This window comes from Trichomycterus rosablanca, chromosome 22 (assembly GCF_030014385.1).
Source record: "Trichomycterus rosablanca isolate fTriRos1 chromosome 22, fTriRos1.hap1, whole genome shotgun sequence".
NCBI classification, from domain to species: Eukaryota; Metazoa; Chordata; class Actinopteri; order Siluriformes; family Trichomycteridae; genus Trichomycterus; species Trichomycterus rosablanca.
The window spans coordinates 18370292-18390676 of NC_086009.1; the positions used below are offsets into that span (position 1 = coordinate 18370292).

General features: G+C 38.7%; 1 protein-coding gene across 1 annotated transcript; it reads left to right on the forward strand.

The window, feature by feature from the left end:
* Nucleotides 1–550: 550 nt before the first annotated feature.
* Nucleotides 551–18789, forward strand: gsg1l (gsg1-like). The gene is made up of 5 exons (XM_063018944.1): nt 551–886; nt 5531–5578; nt 12651–12803; nt 14764–14875; nt 18465–18789. Exons 1-5 carry the CDS (start codon nt 598–600, stop codon nt 18787–18789), a joined length of 927 nt encoding a protein of 308 aa, XP_062875014.1. The 5' UTR covers nt 551–597.
* Nucleotides 18790–20385: the final 1596 nt, after the last annotated feature.

Genomic DNA, 20385 nt, shown 5'->3' on the forward strand with positions numbered 1-20385 from the left:
ATTGGCTAATGGGTCTTTAAAAAATAAATCTGGCAAGCAGAGGTGTGATTTCAGAAATGTCAAGGTCTGTCTGTTGATGCTTAACTAGATTAAGATCAGTACCCTGATCTTATGATTTTTAAACATTTTACATTGAGTTGGAGCCCAGTCCCCTCTGAGAGTGAGTGAGAGAGTGAGTGAGTGAGAGAGACAGAGAGAGAGAGAGAGAGAGAGATGCGCTCGCACAGCTCAAGCAGCTCCATATACAGTATGTGCACGCTCTAACTGAAGTCACATGCTAAAACATCTTCCCTTTATTTCCCCGAGCCTGGACGGTGCATGGAAAAGTCGACGGGCACCTCGCTGTGTAAATAAAGCCGCGCGCGCTTCAGTCTCTCCAGGACAGCGCGTGATCGCTTCTCGCGCATTTGTCACTCCCGGTTGGTCAGCGCGCGCTTTGGTCTCTACTGGTCAGTGAGTAAAGCAGTAAAGCAGCCCGCGCGTGCTTCTGCCTGTCTCGGTCAGCGCGTGAATAACCTCGCGTGCGCGCCTGTTACTCCTGGTCAACTATTTTTTCACGCTCGGTGCGTGAATGAACCCGCGCGCTCCTCGTGCGTCATGAAGACGAGCCGGCGGTGGCGCGCGCTGCTCTCGGTGTCCCTGAACCTGCTCGCGCTACTGCTGTCCAGCACCGCGTTCTGCACGGCGTACTGGTGCGAGGGCACCCAGCGCGTTCCCAAACCGAGCTGCAACAAGGAGCGGCGCCACCACTGCATCGATTACGGTGCCAACGAGACCGACCCGAGCAAAGTGCACTACAGCTGGGAGACCGGCGACGATCGCTTCTTGTTCCGCCGCTTCCACGCGGGGATCTGGCACTCGTGCGAGGAGAACATCCACACAGGAGGTAGGAGACAGAGCATGCTTCTTGTGCAAACTATTGTAATATTACACATCACTTAGGACACTTTATTTGTTATTCATTAATTAGGATTTTAACGTCATGTCACGGACAATTTTGTATTTCCAAGTCACCTCACTTGCACGTCTTGGGACTGTGGGAGGAACCCGGAGCTTTTGGAGGAAACCCACGCAGACACAGGGAGAACATGCAAACTCCAGACAAAAAGGACCCGAACCGCCCCACCTGGGTATCAAACCCTGGACCTTCTTGCTGTGAGGTGACAGTGCTACCCAGGACACTGTTATCATCTATGGCCAAAAGTATATGGACGTAATTTTGCAACAAAATATTTACATTCAGATAAGAATTTCAAGGAGTACATTGACACCACTTAATTATTGTATATTTATTCAGTTTAAGTCGATGTCGGCTCTTGGTGACCATATAGATAGTGTTTCTTCACTTTGGGTCTTCTGGCTTCTTAAAGGCTTGATCATCTATCCATCTTGTTGCTGGTCATCCTCTTCCTTTTCTACTTTCAACTCTTCCAAGCATAATCGTCTTTTCCAATAAATTAGTTTGTCTCACAATGTGTCCATAATAAAAGAGCTTCAGTTTCATAATCTGGGATTCGAGTAGGAGGTTAGGCTTGATTTGGTCGAGAATGTACAGGCATTTGTTTGTCTGTTTTACTTTTAAAAGTCTTCACCAGCAACAGAGGTAAAAATCATCGATATTCTTCCTGTCCCACATTTTTATTGTCCAGCTTTCCCATCCATAAAGGACCACAGAGAACAGTCTGGACAGTTCTGATCTGTATTTAGAGAGAGACATATTTCAGCAGGTTGTGTGTAATCTAAGTATTGAATATACACTAGAACAAATCTATAACGTTGATGTCATCTTTAAACAGTACTTTTTTGTAGCAGAAAAAAAGGATTTTATCTCAAATTTAAGAAGGAAAACAACCAATATTAAGAAAAACTGGACAGGTGATGTCACTGTGTCTGTATCATACAGTCAAAGAACACAAATTTAATAATACAATTCAATGTGGTGTCAGTAACTAATACAGGTTCTCATACAAATCAGCTTTGAGTTACACCTGATTCTACTTGCTTAGTTTGTTGATCTCGAGCTTTAAAATACTGATTTGTGGAATGAATGCAAGAAATAATCCTGTGCTTCTGCTTTTTCATTGTCCTTGTGATCAGCATTAAATGTTTTAAGATGCTGATTCTGGAGCAGGAGGTTTAATAATGTGCAGCAGTTTATAGGAAGCTTAACTGACCGTGGGTGTTCCAGCAGCTCCTAATTGGACACTTTTTTATTGTGGTTTTTGGAATACATCTGTCCAGCGGGACACATTTCCTGAGCAAGGCCCGTAAAACTTTATTGCTTGCATTGTATTTTGTCACAGTTGTATGCCTCAGCAGCTGAGGCGTCCAAACCCATGACAATGCTAAGCTTGCTTGACTGTGGACAGTGTCACCCATATTCCAGCAGCCTGTAAATCATAGCAGACCTGTTTATTTGTGGCTGTCATGGCTGTCATCCAGCAGCTCCGCTCATAATACAAGCGCCCAGTTATTTGTGCAACAACCTTGACCACTTCAGGTCTGGAATGCTCAATAGCATCTAGCAATCGGCAAAATGAGGTCAAAAACTGCCAGTGAGAACTGGGAGCCAAGGTTGATTTCTAATATGATTAAACAACTGAAGAAGCTTAAGACACAGGACGTGAATGTCCGCCTGTTAAAACGTGTGTACACTATCTTAAATAAAGTAAAAATAACTACTATATATTTTTCAAGACAAAAATAGTTTAGCTGTAGCATTGTACAAGAAATGTATGTACAGGACATAAAAGTGAATAACAATTTGTACATATCTGCTGACCACAACTGAGACCATAAAGTAAATATATTTGGCAGCTATGGTCATAAAAAATATATACCCCTAGAATTAGAGCATTAAGGTGCGCTATTACCTGTAAAAAATCAGTAGTTCACTGAACCTGGAGACATTTTGTCTGTGTCAAAATGTAAACTACCCATCATTAAACAGAGGTGGGTGTAGTCATGCTCAGTTGCTATGCCTGTTAGCTGCTAGCCCCACAGGACAGGATATACAGTGCATGCTCTGAACGGCACAGACACTGGACTAAAATCAAGTTGTTAATTAACTTAATCCATCGATTAAAATCCAGTTATGGCTGTAATTTGATTTCAGGTAGTGGTCTATGCTGTATACATTACTTGAGTAATCAGGTTACTGATTAAATCTGATGATGATCAGATATTTAGTGTGCCTTATGTTGTCTCTAGGAAGAAGTATCAGACTTGGGTTGACCCCTGTGTGACCTCATGTCTCATCCCCGGAGAACGATTTACGTTTCAATTGGCCTATACAGGCTGACTTTTTTCGATTAAAGCTTGGCATCATGAAAAAAAAAGTAACGCTTCACATCGCTCTCACAAGTATAATTGGAAGTCTTGCTCGAGACAGGACTACAGCACAGTTGCCAAAAACAAATCCAGATGTATTTCTTTTTGTGGTTTGGGTTGCTTGTCTGGCTGCTGAGCTTTATTAATGGAATTGCATCTTAAGTTAAATAAGGCTGACATTTACCAAGGTTACAGTATACAAAGGCAATTTGACATTAATATGCCATCCCTCCTTCCTTCCCCACTCCCAATTCAGTCATGGCCAATTGGAACATATCTCTGTCTCGCTGCTGCCGCCACCCCACCTCCAATCGAGGGGGACGAGGCTATCATGCGCCCCGACATGTCAGTTCTTTTCACCTGCCAGAAGCTGACAGGGTCTTGTACGGAACCATGCACTACCATCTGTGATAAGCCGCCCCCTGTGTGGGTGCCTTAATCGGTCAGCAGACGCTGCACTTGAACCAGCGACAAGGAACCCTGTTTAAGCGGGACAATCCACTAGCACACCAGCACTGGGATTCTGAACTCCCCGAGTTCAAAATAGCAAAAAAAAAGGAACCCTGTGCTGTCCCTCCCCTACAGGCACAGTCTGTTTAGAATTTGAGGCCATTTAGTCAAAAGAGCATTTGTGAGGTCAGGTACTGATGTACCAAAAGACCTGGCTCTCAATTAATGTTCTAACATCCAGAAGATGCTCATTGGAGACAAGGTCAGAAGTCTGTACAGAAGACTGAAACTCATCAAGCTATGTTTTTGTAGATGTTGCTTTGTGCACAGAGGTGCAAAAAAGAGCCTTTCCCATTTGCCAACTTATGCCTCAAAGCATATAAAATAATGCATATTATTTATTTGATTTAATTGATTTCAGACACCTTTTCGCAGTGGGTGTGGCTAAAAGACCTGAAATAATTAGGAGGGGTGTCCACATACTTTAGCATATAGTGTATGACACTTTAGCATGTAGTGTGTGTAAAAACACAGGAAATTTCTCAAATGTTTTTCCTTACAAATCTTATAATAAGCATAGCAATTTGAGTGAAAAGTGGATTTGTCAGTTCCGCTGTACAAAAGGTCAGATTTTCTTGAGTCTAATCATTTCTAATGAAGCACCTGCTCAGGTGACTTTGAACACACAGATCTGATCTACTTTTCAGAAGCTTGTTTATGTTAAAAGATTTGCAGCCGTAAATATGGGCATCAATACTAAATAAATCTGAAATTTATGTATGTCTTATAGAGTAAAGATGGACTTTTGACCTGTAACTTAAACTGTTACACTGATTATATGATTTGTAATGCATACATACATACATACATACATACATAACATACATTCTATTAAATTCAAGAAAAAGGGCAAAATAGTGGTCTCTGACTTTTGACTTTCATTGTTTGTTTGTTTGTTTATTAGGATTTTAACGTCATGTTTTACACTTCGGTTACGGTAGTTACTCATTACACAAGGTCATCAGTTCACAAGGTTAAAACACAGTCTTGGACAATTTAGTATCTCCAATTCACCTCACTTGCACGTCTTTGGACTGTGGGAGGAAACCGGAGCACCCGGAGGGAACCCACACGGACACAGGGAGAACATGCAAACTCCACACAGAAAGGACCCGGACCGCCACACCTGGGGATCGAACCCAGGACCTTCTTGCTGTGAGGCGACAGTGCTACCCACTTAGCCACCGTGCCGCCCTGACTTTCATTGTATTCACAAAGAGAATTCACTTCATCTCCTTTAAACACACACACACACACACACACCTGTACGTCGGGTTAAACATAACGCTATTCAGACTTATATAGTGACCCTGTCATTGTTAACTTATTGAGATTTAGCAGATTTGACAGAGACAGATTTTTTATTGAGAATAAATGTGCTTTAGTAATGATGAATAAAAATCCTCGTATAAAACTACTTCTTAAAAACCAACACTTCATTCCATGCAATTAAATTTCCACTTTCCAACATCAAGTATGAAAAAAACATTTTTAAATGCATGACAAAGAAAAATAACTGAAGCATTTTATACCTCAAGACTTTAATATTAGAGAAGTTATATCAACATTGAATGTTAAGAAACCTTTTGTAAGAAAATAGGCACTTTGGAACGAAACAGAATGATGATTGTTTGAAAGCGGGTGGGATGCACATGTTAATGTGTTTGTTGCTTTGTGTTTCTTTTTTCAGGCGAGAAATGCAGGAGCTTTATTGATCTGGCTCCAGCGTCAGAGAGAGGTGAGTAATGAAAGTCATTAGAACTGTGTGATGGCTCATCCGACATTACACACCACCAACCAAAGACAGCACATCTTGTTGCCCTTCAGACTGTGGCCTCAGTTGTGGCTATACTGTGATATGAAAAAGTAAATGTTCCGTTCTGATTGTCTCTGTGATTGCATGTTTGATGCACTAACTGACATGAAGCATTAAAGAAAACATGATATCAATCATGAAATGTGTTAGGAGACATGTCCACATATCTTTGACCAGGTAATATGTGAACACTACATGAAGTACACTGATCAGTCATAACATTAAAACCACCTCCTTGTTTCCACACTCACTGACCATTTAATCAGCAGTCAGTAGTCCATCTGTTTCTCTACATGCTTTATTAGCCCCCTTTCATGCTGTTCTTCAATGATCAGGACCCCCACAGAACCACCACACAGCAGGTATTATTTGGGTGGTGAATCATTCTCAGCACTGCAGTGACACTGACATGGTGGTGGTGTGTTAGTGTGGGTTGTGCTGGTATGAGACACTCCTACCTAGTTGGTCCACCTTGTAGATGTAAAGTCAGAGACGATCGCTCATCCATTGCTGCTGTTTAAGTCGGTCATCTTCTAGACCTTCATCAGTGGTCACTGGACGCTGCCCACGGGGCGCTGTTGGCTGGATGTTTTTGGTTGGTGGACTATTCTCAGTCCGGCAGTGACAGTGAGGTGTTTAAAAACTCCATCAGTGCTGCTGTGTCTGATCCACTCATACCAGCACAACACACACTAACACACCACCAGCATGTCAGTGTCACTGCAGTGCTGAGAATGATCCACCACCCAAATAATACCTGCTCTGTGGTGGTCCTGTGGGGGTCCTGACCATTGAAGAACAGCATGAAAGGCGGCTAACAAAGCATGCAGAGAAACAGATGGACTACAGTCAGTAATTGTAGAACTACAAAGTGCTTCTATATGGTAAGTGGAGCTGATAAAATGGACAGTGAGTGTAGAAACAAGGAGGTGGTTTTAATGTTATGGTTGATTGGTGTATGTGCTGGCAAACCAATAAACTTGGTTGAACTATAATAGGATATTTTGTTGTTGGCTATCAAAAGCAGCTAATCAAGATCAAAAGTGAAAAAAGATTTGCAACCAAACATTAGAGATGTTTTTTTGACCAAACATATTTTTAGAAGTCCAAAAGGTCCAAAGGTTTTTATTATTATTTTTAAACAAAGACATGTTTCTATCATTCAGTCAAAATAAAAAGTTGAAGAAATCTAAAAAAAGTAACAAGACTACTATGCCACCCCTGCCATGCCATCTTTGTCTCCTCCAGCTTTCTCTTCTGAGAGTTACGGAGGAGGAAAGTGTGAGATAAAGATTTATTCATGAGAGTGTTCATTTGATCGGATAGATCTGACATCCTGGCACTCAGGATAGAACGAGCAGAAACTCAGCACCTATCTTTGTTACATATGAAGAATATAAAGCAAACCAATGAGCCTGAGGATAATAAACCGGTACGTGAAGTCCCGGAACCTGCTGACTGTGACACCAGTTCCTTAGTCAGCATTCAGCAAAGGGAATTGTACATTAATATATCAGGCAACTGGAGATTAGGCTAGACTAAAGAGCTAACACAACACAATACGAACGCTGTCAGGACACAATACAGTGCTGTAAAAAGTAAATGCCCCCATCGGATTGCCTCTGTTGTAAAACATTTTACTGTTTTGTTTTTCTGAACTCAAACAGCCTTGTGAAATAGTCCTTGCCCTCTAAATCTAAATAATCGATGGCACCACCTTCAGCAACAATGACTGCACCTGAACACTAAACACAAAGACCTTTAGTAAATAAAGCACAAGCATGCCTGACTGTCTCTGGTCTCACCACAGCATCTCTATTGGGTGCAGTTTATTTAATTTATTCAAATGTAAGCCTGCTTTTGTATTTCGAGTCATTGCCCTGCAGTGCCACAATTACACCTCAGTGTCAGCACATGAACACATGACATCACATTCTCCCCCAGTTTGTTTTCATAAAAAGTGGAATTCACTGTTACCTCACTAACAGCTAATATTCTAGTTCCTGACACCCTAAACTTCAACTGTTGGTATGTTGACATAAAGATATATATGGAATATATATGGAACATAATCCCAGAAGGCTCATGGATCATCCAGGTACTTACTGCAGATGTCAAACTGGCATTGATGTTTTTTTGATTGGCAGTGGTTTCCTCCTTGCTATGTCTTCCCCCCTGCCATGATTGCAATTTTTATCTGGCCGTTTTTGTATTGTCATTATCATTAGCATTTTGGACACTGACCTTAGTTAAATACATTTGTTGTTCTTCAGATATTTCTTTGGAATCTTTATGTAAATCATACAGATCTCTAGTAATGGCTTAGTAACCTTTTTAAAAATTAGACATTTTAGCAAGTTTGTTGTAAAATTTCCTTAGATTGTGAGCATATTAGACAGGCCTCTTCACTGGCTATTTTTAAAACTAGTCTTAAAACCCATTTTTATTCCTTGGCTTTCAATCCAGCATGATACTTCTCATTGTTTCTAGTGTTTGTTTTATGTTTTATAATTATCTATGTACAGCACTTTGTCACAGCTGTTGTTGTTTTTAAAGTGCTCTATAAATAAAGTTGAGAGTTGAGTTGAGAGTTTTATGGTTGCGTTCAAGATTTTTCATCTATTTAAGTGTGCATCACAAAGAGACCTGTTTTATACAGTAAAAAATACTGTATGATTAGAAAGCATTAAAACATTATTGCAATGATCATATTTCATTAAATGTCTCCTCATTTTTTGTCTTTTAAATATTAAGTGTGAATGTGAATTGTTCTATGAGTATTAATAATGTAATTAAACAGTGAAGACTTTGTGACATTTTTGACACTTATGTACGTCCTGCTCAAGCTAAGGCTAATTTTCATTTCTTAATGCTTTTAAAAAATACATAAAATGGGAAAACATTAAATATTTAAATGTTAGGAAGATAAATGTTTAAGAAGAGCATTGATAAAGCTGGAAGGAAGATTGATGGTGTTGTTTTGATAGCTGCTGAAAAATAAGGACAGATAATAAACTGCTCCTTGAACTTTTCCCACATTGCTGTCACATCACAATTTTGGTTGTTTTTATCACATTCTAACACCTGATTCTTCTCACTAGAATCTGAACTTTTATAACCATGGACAGGTAAGAGAAGGTGAAGTCCAGTAGGTTCAGATCTAGACTGGACTGTCCTATAAAAAAAAAAGATAATCATCTTAATGTTAATCAAGAAACCAAAGCCCTTTTAGGACTATATCCATTTTTATTTGCATGTCTTTCTTGAGAAAAAAATATGCTAAATATAATCGGATCAGAAGTGAAATTACAGAGCAGCATGTGCATCCAGGTCAGAATGTAAAATTAATACAGCATATAAAAAGCATGTTTTATACAACCATCCTTACAAAATGCCCCCAGACAGTCAGAATGCTGGAAAAGTCCCTCTCTGAATTAGAAGTTGTGGGTGCAGCTTTTATCTCAGGTGATCAGCTGGCAAGATTTCACATTTACGTTAATGCATTTGACAGACACTTTTAAGGCAGGATACAATCGAAGCAACTTAGTGTCATGATTCCAGCCTCTACGTGCTCCTGGAACCTGGAACTCAGGTGCATCTGCCACACCCACCTCTCCAGGAGCATGTGTTAGAGCCAACGCCCCTTATGTGATTGGTCCCCACTTCCAAATTGTCCCAACTGCACTTCATTACAGAGGATTTAAGAGGGGAGCTGGGGAACAGGCGAGCGGAGACTATTTTTGATGTGACTCTGTTCTGTTGGGTTGGTTTTGCTTGAATTTACCTTAGGTCTGTCTGTCTGTCTGTCTGTCTAGCCTTTGTCTGTCTAGCCTTTGTCTGTCTAGCCTTTGTCTGTCAGCCTTAGCTCTGTTTGTTAGCTCTGTAGTTTAGTTCTGTCTGTTAGCTCCTGTTAGCCCCTGTCTGTTTGTCCTGTCTGCTAGTAACTGTTCATGCCTTGTTTAGTTTTGTTCCTGTTTGTCTTAATCTAGTTCTTGTTTAGCTTAGGGTTTAGTATAGCTTAGTATCGTTCATGTATGTTTAGTTTAGGTTAGCATTTAGCATAGGTCTTGTTAGTTTGTCTTTGTCTTTGTTATTATTAAACTCTTTTGTTAAATACATCTCTGCGTGTGTGTCCGCCCCCTTCATCATAGCCCATAGTGTTACACTTAGGTTAAAGTAATAGGTGTAATCCGTCTGTGCATTACTATTTATAACTTGTGGCTTTGCTACATAAAGCCATAATAAGTTTTTTTTTCTTTTTACATTAGGTGTTCTGAGTGTGTTGAAAAAGTACAAATATACCCATTACTACTGTATGTTTACTACCAACCCCCTGTCTGATTGGCACTTAAGAATCTCCGACTGTTCGGAGGTTTGTTTTGGGCTACTCACAGAGAAAGCATACTGCAGCCACAAAGCTAATGATAAGGACCCAAGCAACACTAGCACTCTATTTCAGTACTGTAATAAGATGACGCACTGAAGACTGCTAATAGATCCGGTAATAACATTCCTGAGACTGTTTGATTAGAGTTTTTTCTGATTGTTTACAGACAGAAATCAATTTCTGCATGAGACACCAGTGTGACTTTCAGGGTTCCAGCAATTTAAAATGATTTCTTTGGTAAAAGGAGGAAATCTGAAAAGCTGCCATACAGGAGAATTTATCAGACCTCGGCTAATCAGACATGGCTAATCGTGTCTTTGAGTGCCCAGCCAGGCCAGTAGTCCTGCTGAGATCTGAACTCGAGAGCTCAAACTCTCAGTGGTGGATTAGTATTTTGGACTGCTTTGCCACCCAAATGACTAGAATTAATATCAAAACAGATTTTGAAGTTGATCTAATAAAGCCTGGATCAGGAATCCAAACAAAGAAAGAAATTGAAAAGCATCCCAGCTACTGTCTAACTTCCCTTCTTACAAACCCTAATACTTTTATTTAATATGGCCTGATCATACAGCTGGACTCTTTCAGGATATTATATTATCAAACAGATGAAACTCAGCTCAAGCCAAAGTTTTACTAACACATATAGAGAATATAAACTCTGTCTAGATCAGTAAGCATTAATGCTTGAAGAAATTAAATCCTTAAGCTCAACCTACTCTTATTTTATCTTGAACTCAACCTCTATCAAAAGTCTAAGGACACCAGTGAAACGCTTCTACAACATGTTTCTTCAACAATGTCAAAACTTAAAGCTTGTTAGCACCAATTACCTAAACACCAAAGAACATTAAGGAGTGCTGACTGTTATGAAATTTCCTTCATGGTCACCTGACCTGAACCCCATTAAACATTTATGAGGCACTTAAAAACAGGCAAGAATTCAGTAACTAGGTGCATGCTGTCATTAGAACAAAATGTAGAACAAATTCATAACTTTTACCTTTTCATCTTTTTAAAGACTTTTTACTTAAATTGTTTAGCTGGTTATATGATTGGTGATTGTATTAAATTTGTGATAAATGCTTCATAGTATATTTTTTCACCAGTGGTCTCAGACTTTAAACCCAAAAAATTTTTTTAACAAATTGATTACATACTTTGCTGAAATACAAAACGACCCACAAGTGAACTTCTATCCCACAGTAGTTGTTGGGAAGTAATGCTTAAATATAGGCAAAGTAATACACAGAATATGATCCAGTTTACATAATTTTATCCAGAAAACTGCAAGTACAGTAAAGCTAAGGACTGTTCAGATTGTTGATTTAATTCATGGACGGATGATCCTACATTCCCCTCAAGACTTTTCTATTGAATTTATTGATTTCTGAATACCATCTAGGTCCCTACACCGTTAAACCATATTTGGCTTTGTACCAGATTTAATACATAATTAAGTTGTTTGTTTATCTTTCTATGGAAAAATCTTCCTAGGTGCTTCATACAAATGCTGATATTTTACTGGGTTAACATTGGCTACCCTTTCCTGAATCCAATTTTAGCCTGAGCTTTTTATATTATGATATGTAGCCATGATCACTGACCTTATCCGAGGCAATATATCTCTGTAGCTCTTTAAATGATTCTCTAGGATTTTATGGTGACTTCCTGAATGAACTGTCACTGTTGTCACTTGGAGAAATTTAAGCACACCAGGCACTTGTAGGTAGATATTTTACTGGCACCCTATCTGGAAATAATGACTTTAACTGTGGTTTGGTGAAATTCTAAGCTTTTGGAGTGTGTTTTGACACCTTTCACTCACTGCTATATTTTAACAACTTTATTCTTTTAAAGAAAAATGGAGCCATAAACCCCGAGCAGAGATGTAAAATCATTATAAATAAACAGAGCATCACACCAAAGCTTCAGCTCATGATGTAACCCTGCTACAGATTACCAGCAATTCCTAACATTGCATCTTAAGCAAACAAGCTTCAGTATCCAGACACTGAGGTGCATGTTGTGGTTATTTGCTCTGCTCTTTTGGTCTGATTTGCGCCACACGTGCGGGGCATAAGCATCAGATAAACACTGTTGTTGTTTAGCCCTCAGGCTAAACTAAGCTACGCTTTTTTCTGCACTCATAACAAGTTTTATTGCAGAACATGGATAGAATCTGACATCTTGTACAAAAGAAAAAAAGCTTCTTATTAATTTAGGTACAATAAAATTTGTACAATTAGTACAATTTAAATTTACTAATAAAATTTAGAAAACCACCCATTTTTAGGACTTTTAATCATGTTTTAAACATTGTACGTTGCTTTACTGACCATTTCAGTTTGAGATTGCCTTTTTGTTATTTCCTGTCTGATTAGAAAGCAATCAGAAATGTCAAAATCAATAAAATGTCAAAAGGAGTTAATAGTTTTGAGCTTGCTGCTGTTCATTCTTATCAAGTTCATTTGTTAATTTTTGTCATTTTATGTTATTATCTAAATTATAAAGACTGAATGTGACATTTTGAACAGACCTGACAGAATGATGATGTGATGGTGGTGGTGGTGACGGTGTGTGTGTGTGTGTGTGTGTGTGTTGCAGGTGTCCTTTGGCTGTCAGTGGTCTCGGAGGTGCTGTATATCTTGCTGCTGGTGGTTGGATTTAGTCTGATGTGCTTGGAGCTGTTTCATTCTAGCAACGTGATTGATGGCCTGAAGCTGAACGCCTTCGCTGCTGTTTTTACTGTGCTCTCAGGTAAACCAACATCCACTTCATACCCTCACACATACTGATACATTTCATTCTTACACCTATTTCCACTGGGTAAAAAAATCACAGCATTGTACAAGAATGGAGGAAATACAGAGGAAGCTCCGAGGGTGCACTTTAGCACATTTTAAAATACATTGAGCTCCACCACAGAATCCTCAGAAATAATTTCATTCATTTTTAACTAACAGGTCTTTCCTGGTCAGGGTTGAATGTGGAATTAAACCAGGTTCCAAATGTGGCATGAAATTATTTATGCAAATACTGAACATTTTAATCAGATTTAACCACTGGGAATTGACTCTATAAAATGCCACACAGACATTAACATAGTGGCATCATGATGCCATATGTAAGTTTTAGTAAAATGCTGCCACTGGTAACAAAGATTCTTTCCCTTCCTCGAAACCTTGCTGTCAAATTGCCAGGAACAGCTGCTCCTTTTTGAATTGAGATTATTTGATTTGCCCAGCTGGCCTCAGTTCTGTTCATTTGGGCCTTTAATACTTAGTAATTCCAGCCGCAGCATCCGTTCAGAAAAAGATCTCCAGCCCAGAGATGAGCCTTGGCTCAGCCAGCTGACGCAGATTAAAAGGGTTCATGCCGGTACTATCAATCAACATCTGAAAAGACTGTCTGCACAGTGCTTCACCTTCAGATACTGTAACAAATAAATGAGAATTTTTTTTATTTGATCTATAACACACTGGGGCATTGTGTTGAATAAAAAATTACACCAAATTAACACTGAACCTCTCGAATCGGCTGCATTTGTTGATAGTCAACAACTGCGTAAAAAGAGTAATCAGGTGATATTTTTGTAAGGGATGCCAGTATACTGTAGAGGAGCCTGCCCACACAACAAATCAGGAATTTGATCATAGAGAAGCGTAGGACTAGAGAAAGAGTCAAGATTATCTCAAAGACTCCTAACGTACTGTATATCTGGCATTAATTCAGCCCATTATTAAGAAACGACGAGAGTATGAGACTAAAATCACACAGCCTCAGGCCTGCCCTTTATACTCATTTGACAAACTAGAAAGAGAATTGTTTCCTATGACTACTGTGATACAAACTGCCACTCTGTCTTGAAGGAAGGCCTTATCGAAAGTATTTGCAGATCATCAAGTTTTGTGGTCTGATGTGCTTAACGTGGAAGTTTTTGGCCTGATTTCTAAGTGGCTTGTGTGACAATCTAACTGCGAAGTCAGATCATACACACTGTTAAATATGCCGGTGGTAGTATCATTTACTCGTAATCTATTAATGGTTGATTCATAAATGGTATATGAGTGACACTATCCACAGTCAAACTGGCCTAACAAACCATTTGTTTAGAGATTGTCTTGTTAAAAAAGTCTCTGCTCATTAAACCTTGACTGAAAATTGCTGCTGATCACACAGATGAAGAAAAAAACTGAATCAGGGACTTCTGGCTTGCATGTGAATGCAGTCAGCAGAGAAACAGCGAAGTTTTAGACTAACTCATTAAATCTTTACCCAGTGTAGGCTTCTGGCATATTAAACATTCAAGTCTACTCCAAAAAATCCAGATAATCCTACGAGGACTCCTACGTCCAAATACTGTGTTCTCTCCACTCTAAAAATCCCCAGTGTACAATTACACCTACATTTCAGCTGGACCAAAAGAAACCGTCAGCTTCAGTGGTGTGAAAAATAAATTGCCCCTTTTAGAAGCACTTCTGTTATTGCTAAATTTATTACACTCAATTATTTTAGATCATTAAACAACATTTAATTACAGAAAGGGAACTTGAGTTTCTGCTATAAAATGCGGTCACCAAACATAATGACAGTTCTTGTTAAGACATCCGTGTACTAAAAATGTTCTTCCTAAGACTTGGGAATATGGAACTTTTATTCATTTATTTTCTTCTGAAGTCAAGTGGTTGTGTTTCTTTTTTGTGGTATATTTCTTTAGGTCTGCTGGGAATGGTGGCTCACATGATGTACACCCAAGTGTTTCAGATCACAGTTAGTCTCGGTCCAGAAGACTGGAGACCGCACACGTGGGACTATGGCTGGTCATTCTGGTCAGTCACCTTTCTTACTTTTCAAATGATACCTTTTTAACTGTTTACAAACAGGCTTAGAAATATGGCTTTGACTTTTAAAGGCAAGTCAAATTGATTTCTGTAGTGTTTTTACAATGAACATTGTCTGAAGAGTGGCAAGAAAGAAATCCTTGAGGTGACCCATCCTAGAGAGAAGACAACACAATTATATTTAATTTAATCTCTGATTTGGTGAGATTTGAAACAAAGGGTTTATGGTTATAAATCGAGAGTTTGTAAAATTTTAAGCTAGAATTGGAGCTAAAATTTCTCCATGGCTATTTGGAAAAAATAAAGGCAATTTATACAAGTGCTCAGCTGAAGTAATTGTTGCTAAAAGGCAAAAGGAAGGAAACACCCTGGACTGGTCACCAGTCCATCACAGGGCACACACACATTCATACCTAGGAGAATTTTAGTATCTACAACTAATCTGACTGCATGTCTTTAGACTGTGGGAGGAAACCGGAGCTCCCGAAGGAAACCCACACTGACACAGGGAGAACATGCAAACTCCACACAGAAAGGCCCCAGAGCACCTCACCTGGGAATCGAACTCAGGACCTTCTTGCTGTAAGGTGACAGTGCTACCCATTGAGCTACCATGCCCCCCTTCAACTGGATATAACACACAATCATAAAAGGTTTCATTTTCTAAACTCCTATCTGACAGGGTCGTACCTCAAAGAAAAAGAGTCAGGAAAAGGTTTTTTATGTGACACATTTTCATTGGAAATGTGGACTAATGAATTACGCTAAATGAGCTTGGTGAAGAGAGGAGCAGTCGCAGGTGTGTGGGTGTATGACCCTAATTCTGTACCAGACACATTTCACTCTAATGCACTGCTATCAGTAAAAATCCATTCCCATTAATGTTCACCTTCCTCAAAGACAAGCACTGCAAAACAGACTCACATCACAAAGAGCTTGTTGAAATGTTTAGTTCTATCTGATGGCCCTAATTCACACAGGCGCTGAAAAGTTGTAGAGGAACTGAAAAAAAAAAATGCAACTGAAGCACCACAATAAAGAATTGTATACGGTCGCATTGAACTTTTTAGACTTCTGCATTTGCGGGAACAGATGTAGTGTTTAGCTATTTAAAGAGCCTTTGAAGTAAAAATGGTCTTCTTCTGCCGAATGTCTAATTCTGATTATATACAGTTAAAGTTAAGTGCACACAGGAGACGTGTATGTCTTAGCAGCCTTGGGATTTTAATGGACTTTTTTGGTTGATAAATATTTTTTGTGTGTTCTTCACTACTTTTTTGTAAATCTTAACTATAATTGCAATAGTGTGAAATAGTGTAAATGTAAGAGCAAAACCTTGCAGGTTATGTTCAAGCAAGAAGCCAAAATGTATGTCTGCATGTATGTATGTTTTCTTTTGTTTTCATCAACTGCTTCATCCAGGTCAGGGTCAAAAATTGAGATTAGTTTATTTCTAGTAAGAATTCTAATGATCGATTCGATCTTTAATTCAATTCAATTCAGTTCTCCACATTGAGGATACGTAGGCCGTAATAATATACTAAAAATTTATCTATTTAAATTATATCACAATACAAAATAAAATGTCTAGAGTTACTTCATTGAAGGAGCTTTAATTTTGGGCTTTCTTTTTGCTATATGCTGCATTTACACCGATCATAACATTATGACCACCTTCCTAATATTGTGTTGGTCCCCATTTACTGCCAAAACAGCCCTGCAAATGTGATGCACTGTGTATTCTGACACCTTTCTATCAGAACCAGCATTAACTTATTCAGCAATATGAGCTACAGTAGCTCGTCTGTTGGATCGGACCACACGTGCCAGCCTTCACTCCCCACGTGCATCAATGAGCCTTGGTCCCCCATGACCCTGTCGCTGGTTTACCACTGTTCCTTCCTGGGACCACTTTTGATAGATACTGACCACTGCAGACCAGGAACACCCCACAAGAGCTGCAGTTTTGGAGATGCTCTGACCCAGTCGTCTAGCCATCACAATTTTTTTCCTGCTTATAACACATCAACTTTGAGGATAAAATGTTCACTTGCTGCCTAATATATCTCACCCACTAACAGGTGCTGTGATGAAGAGATAATCAGTATTATTCACTTCACCTGTCAGTGGTCATAATGTTATGCCAGTTCGGTGTATTCCACTTACTAAATAACATTGAGGGAATGAATCCAGCTTCATTCATGGAGAACGATCCATTGAGAAAATAGATGTATGTATTAGTCTCTCTGTTTATAGAGCTACGTACATTTATAAAGTGCAATTCCCAGCAAAATCATTTGTGTTATTTTGGTGCTTGGATAAGAGCTCTCGACATGCACGCTGGGTTCTGACAGGCATGAAAGTGGTGTTTACACTGGCTGAATTACCACAGATGCTCTACTGCCATCCATTAGCCCAGGATGAAGTTGCTTCATTTGTTTTTTTTGCCATCTGGACAGTTTCTTTCAGGATTTTATTCACCCACATCTTCATTACATGGGATTTATTTATTTAGTTGGTCCTTTGAAATGTGTAAGCTAGAAACTGGGAGATCTGAGGGTAATTGCAGTTCATGTTTTGAAAATATTTCACTTTGATGTTTTTTTTTTTTAACTTACTATTTCTAGAATTTAAGGCCTTTTAATCTCTCATAAAAAACATCTAGAGAACTATTTTTGGGAAGGTAATGTAATATAAAAGATGAACTTTTTATTCTGATATGTGTTATTTTGGTAAACGTTGTTGATAGGGCTGAATGGTGCACTTCATGGCCAAAAGTGATTGAATAGCTGACCATGAGCTCGTTAGACCTCCAATTTAGAAACCATTTGTGGTAATGTAAGTCCTTCGTGGCTATTACAGCCCATTTGGTTAAAAAGCATTTTCAAGGTCAATGATTGATGCTGGACAAAAAAAAGGATGATAGTTTTTACTGAATTTTACAAAATGTCCCAGTTTTTCCAGACTGTTTGACTAATAAAAACTGACTAATAAACCAGACTAACAGTAAACTCTGGGAATGGTAGTAAAACTGAACGAAGGGTGACAGACAGCTGTGTGTGGGTTCTGCTGTTCATAATTAAAATAATACAGCTGCTGTAAATGTGCAGTCACACAGAGAACATAGGTGCAAAATGTGCATTAAAACGCATCCAAATGTAATTAATCCAATTTTGTAAGCTGAGTTTGATTACTGTCAACATTAATCACGTTTGTCAAGGCAGTATTGCTTATTTAATAATATCTGCAACTATTTAGTACATCTTTGTCCAAAAAGCCTTCAAAAAATATAAAGATCTGCTGGGTTTTAAACATACTTATAAAAACATACATTATTTATTTGGTGGCATTGGTGGTGGTGACTTATATATAGTTGGTGGTGGTTATATAATGTATGCTAACTTTGCTGCCTAATTTCTTGTTAGTGATTATAGTTCATATAGTAACTTCTAGTGAACCATGTGTTCTGTATATTCAGTTACAGAAAAATAATACTTGCAAAAATAAAGTAACTTATAAGTTATTTGTGCTAAATGAGCTTATAGCTTTGAATTGTTTTGTGTTTTTCCTTTCTCAGCATGGCTTGGGGCTCCTTCACCTGTTGCATGGCCGCCTCAGTCACCACCCTCAACTCCTACACCAAAACGGTGATTGAATTCCGGCACAAGCGCAAGCTCTTCGAGCAAGGTCTTCGCGAGGAGCAGGCCTTCTTGGACGAAGAGGCCTTCCACTACTACCGGGATCGTTCTGTACAGTCTATCTCTAACTCCATGGACCTGTACCCGGGCCATAGCAGTGGCCACGGCAGCGTTCATGGAAGTGCTCGTGGGAAAATACGGATGCCTTCAGCATCTGTGGACATGGGGGACAACACAGATTCTTTAGGGGAGGAACAGTGTTAAGTGGAGCTACTTTTTTTTGGGCCAAGAACTTCAAGGGAATTTAAGGGAATAGTTAAAATACAGAGAGTTGACAGTTGACTGGTCAAAGATGAAGATGGAATATTTACTTGCAATGGACGTGGTGACAAGTGAATTTATATTTTAATGTAAGGTGAATAATGTAATTATTTTACACATATGTGAAAAAGGATTGTAATTAAACCTAAATCTAAACCTGAAATACTGGCTGAGGTTGATGGATGATCAAGGATGGACATTTTCCAGTGTTTCCTGAACTGTAACATCATCAAGATTAGAATGGATTAACAGGCTTTCCTAGACTTAAAAATTTTGTTTTTGTGATATACATATAGGTGAAAAATTCTAGGTAAAACCAACATCATCCACACCAAGGATATCCCACTCTATCCACAGAGAGCAAGTATGGTAACAGGTTTTAATACCAACCAAGCACAAGCAACACCTGATTCCACTTGTTTAGTTGATTGGTCTTGGTCTTTAAACTATTGATTATCTGCCTCAAATGAAGCTTCTGTTTGATTAGTAGGAAGGTCTACAGCTGTGACCTTCAACATGTATAGGGGCATTATTATCCTGAACTAATGGACCATCATCAAAGAGGAGTGTTTGTACCAAAAGGTTCACCTGGTCCTTTAAATGTATTTTATAATTGTTGAATGTTTTAATACCATACAAAGCAATCATAAAGATGGATGTACTTACACTGTACAGTTTGCAGCAAACATTGTGGGTGAAAAACATCCCTCAGCTTCCCCCAGTCATAAATATATCTAGATGTGGTTTAAGTTTGAAAGTGGTTGAAAGACTTTTCATTACGTTTTTCATTACTTAGTAGACGAACTTGAGTATTTTACACCAAATGATGCATCTTTGCACATTGGCTTTTGACACAAAAGGTTTCTAAATGGCAATGGTGCCATAAATTCCAGCTTTCTAACACTAATGACAGAGTTTTTGTCAAGACTTGGTCATTAAAGAGGCATTTATTAAATTCTATGTTGATTTAGTTTTACTTTTGAGGAATGAAAACCCTGTCAGTGAGATTCCATTGGTGCTCACTGTTCCTCTTGACTTGACTTTTGGAATATCATTTTCACAATAATTTTCCAGTTTTTGTAACTGTGGTTTCATTCATTTTAAATTTTTATCATCCAAATAAAACCATTTTTTTCTTAGTCCTACAGATCTTAAGCTGACTTCCACACTTACCATTAAACTGCTATAATTCAAGGCCATTTAGGATAATAGAAATACTAAGCCCTACAAATCCTTCATACCTATTAGACTTCTTTTTTTAGATCCTCAGTTGCTTAGAGGTTGTTCAGTCTAAGCACAAATTTTATAAAGTCAGAGAACGCAGAGTTTCATATTGACAATTTTTGATCTGTGTTATAGGTTCTAATGAGTTAATGGATGTATAAAAATTGATGACACTTTACAGTCGGGTGTCCAAAAGTTTGCACATGCCACAATTACAATTACAATTTCTCATTCTGCTTTGGTTTATTTTTAGATCAAATATTAAATGACTGTACATGCAGAACAAAAAATACTTCAACAATACTTTGCTGCAAA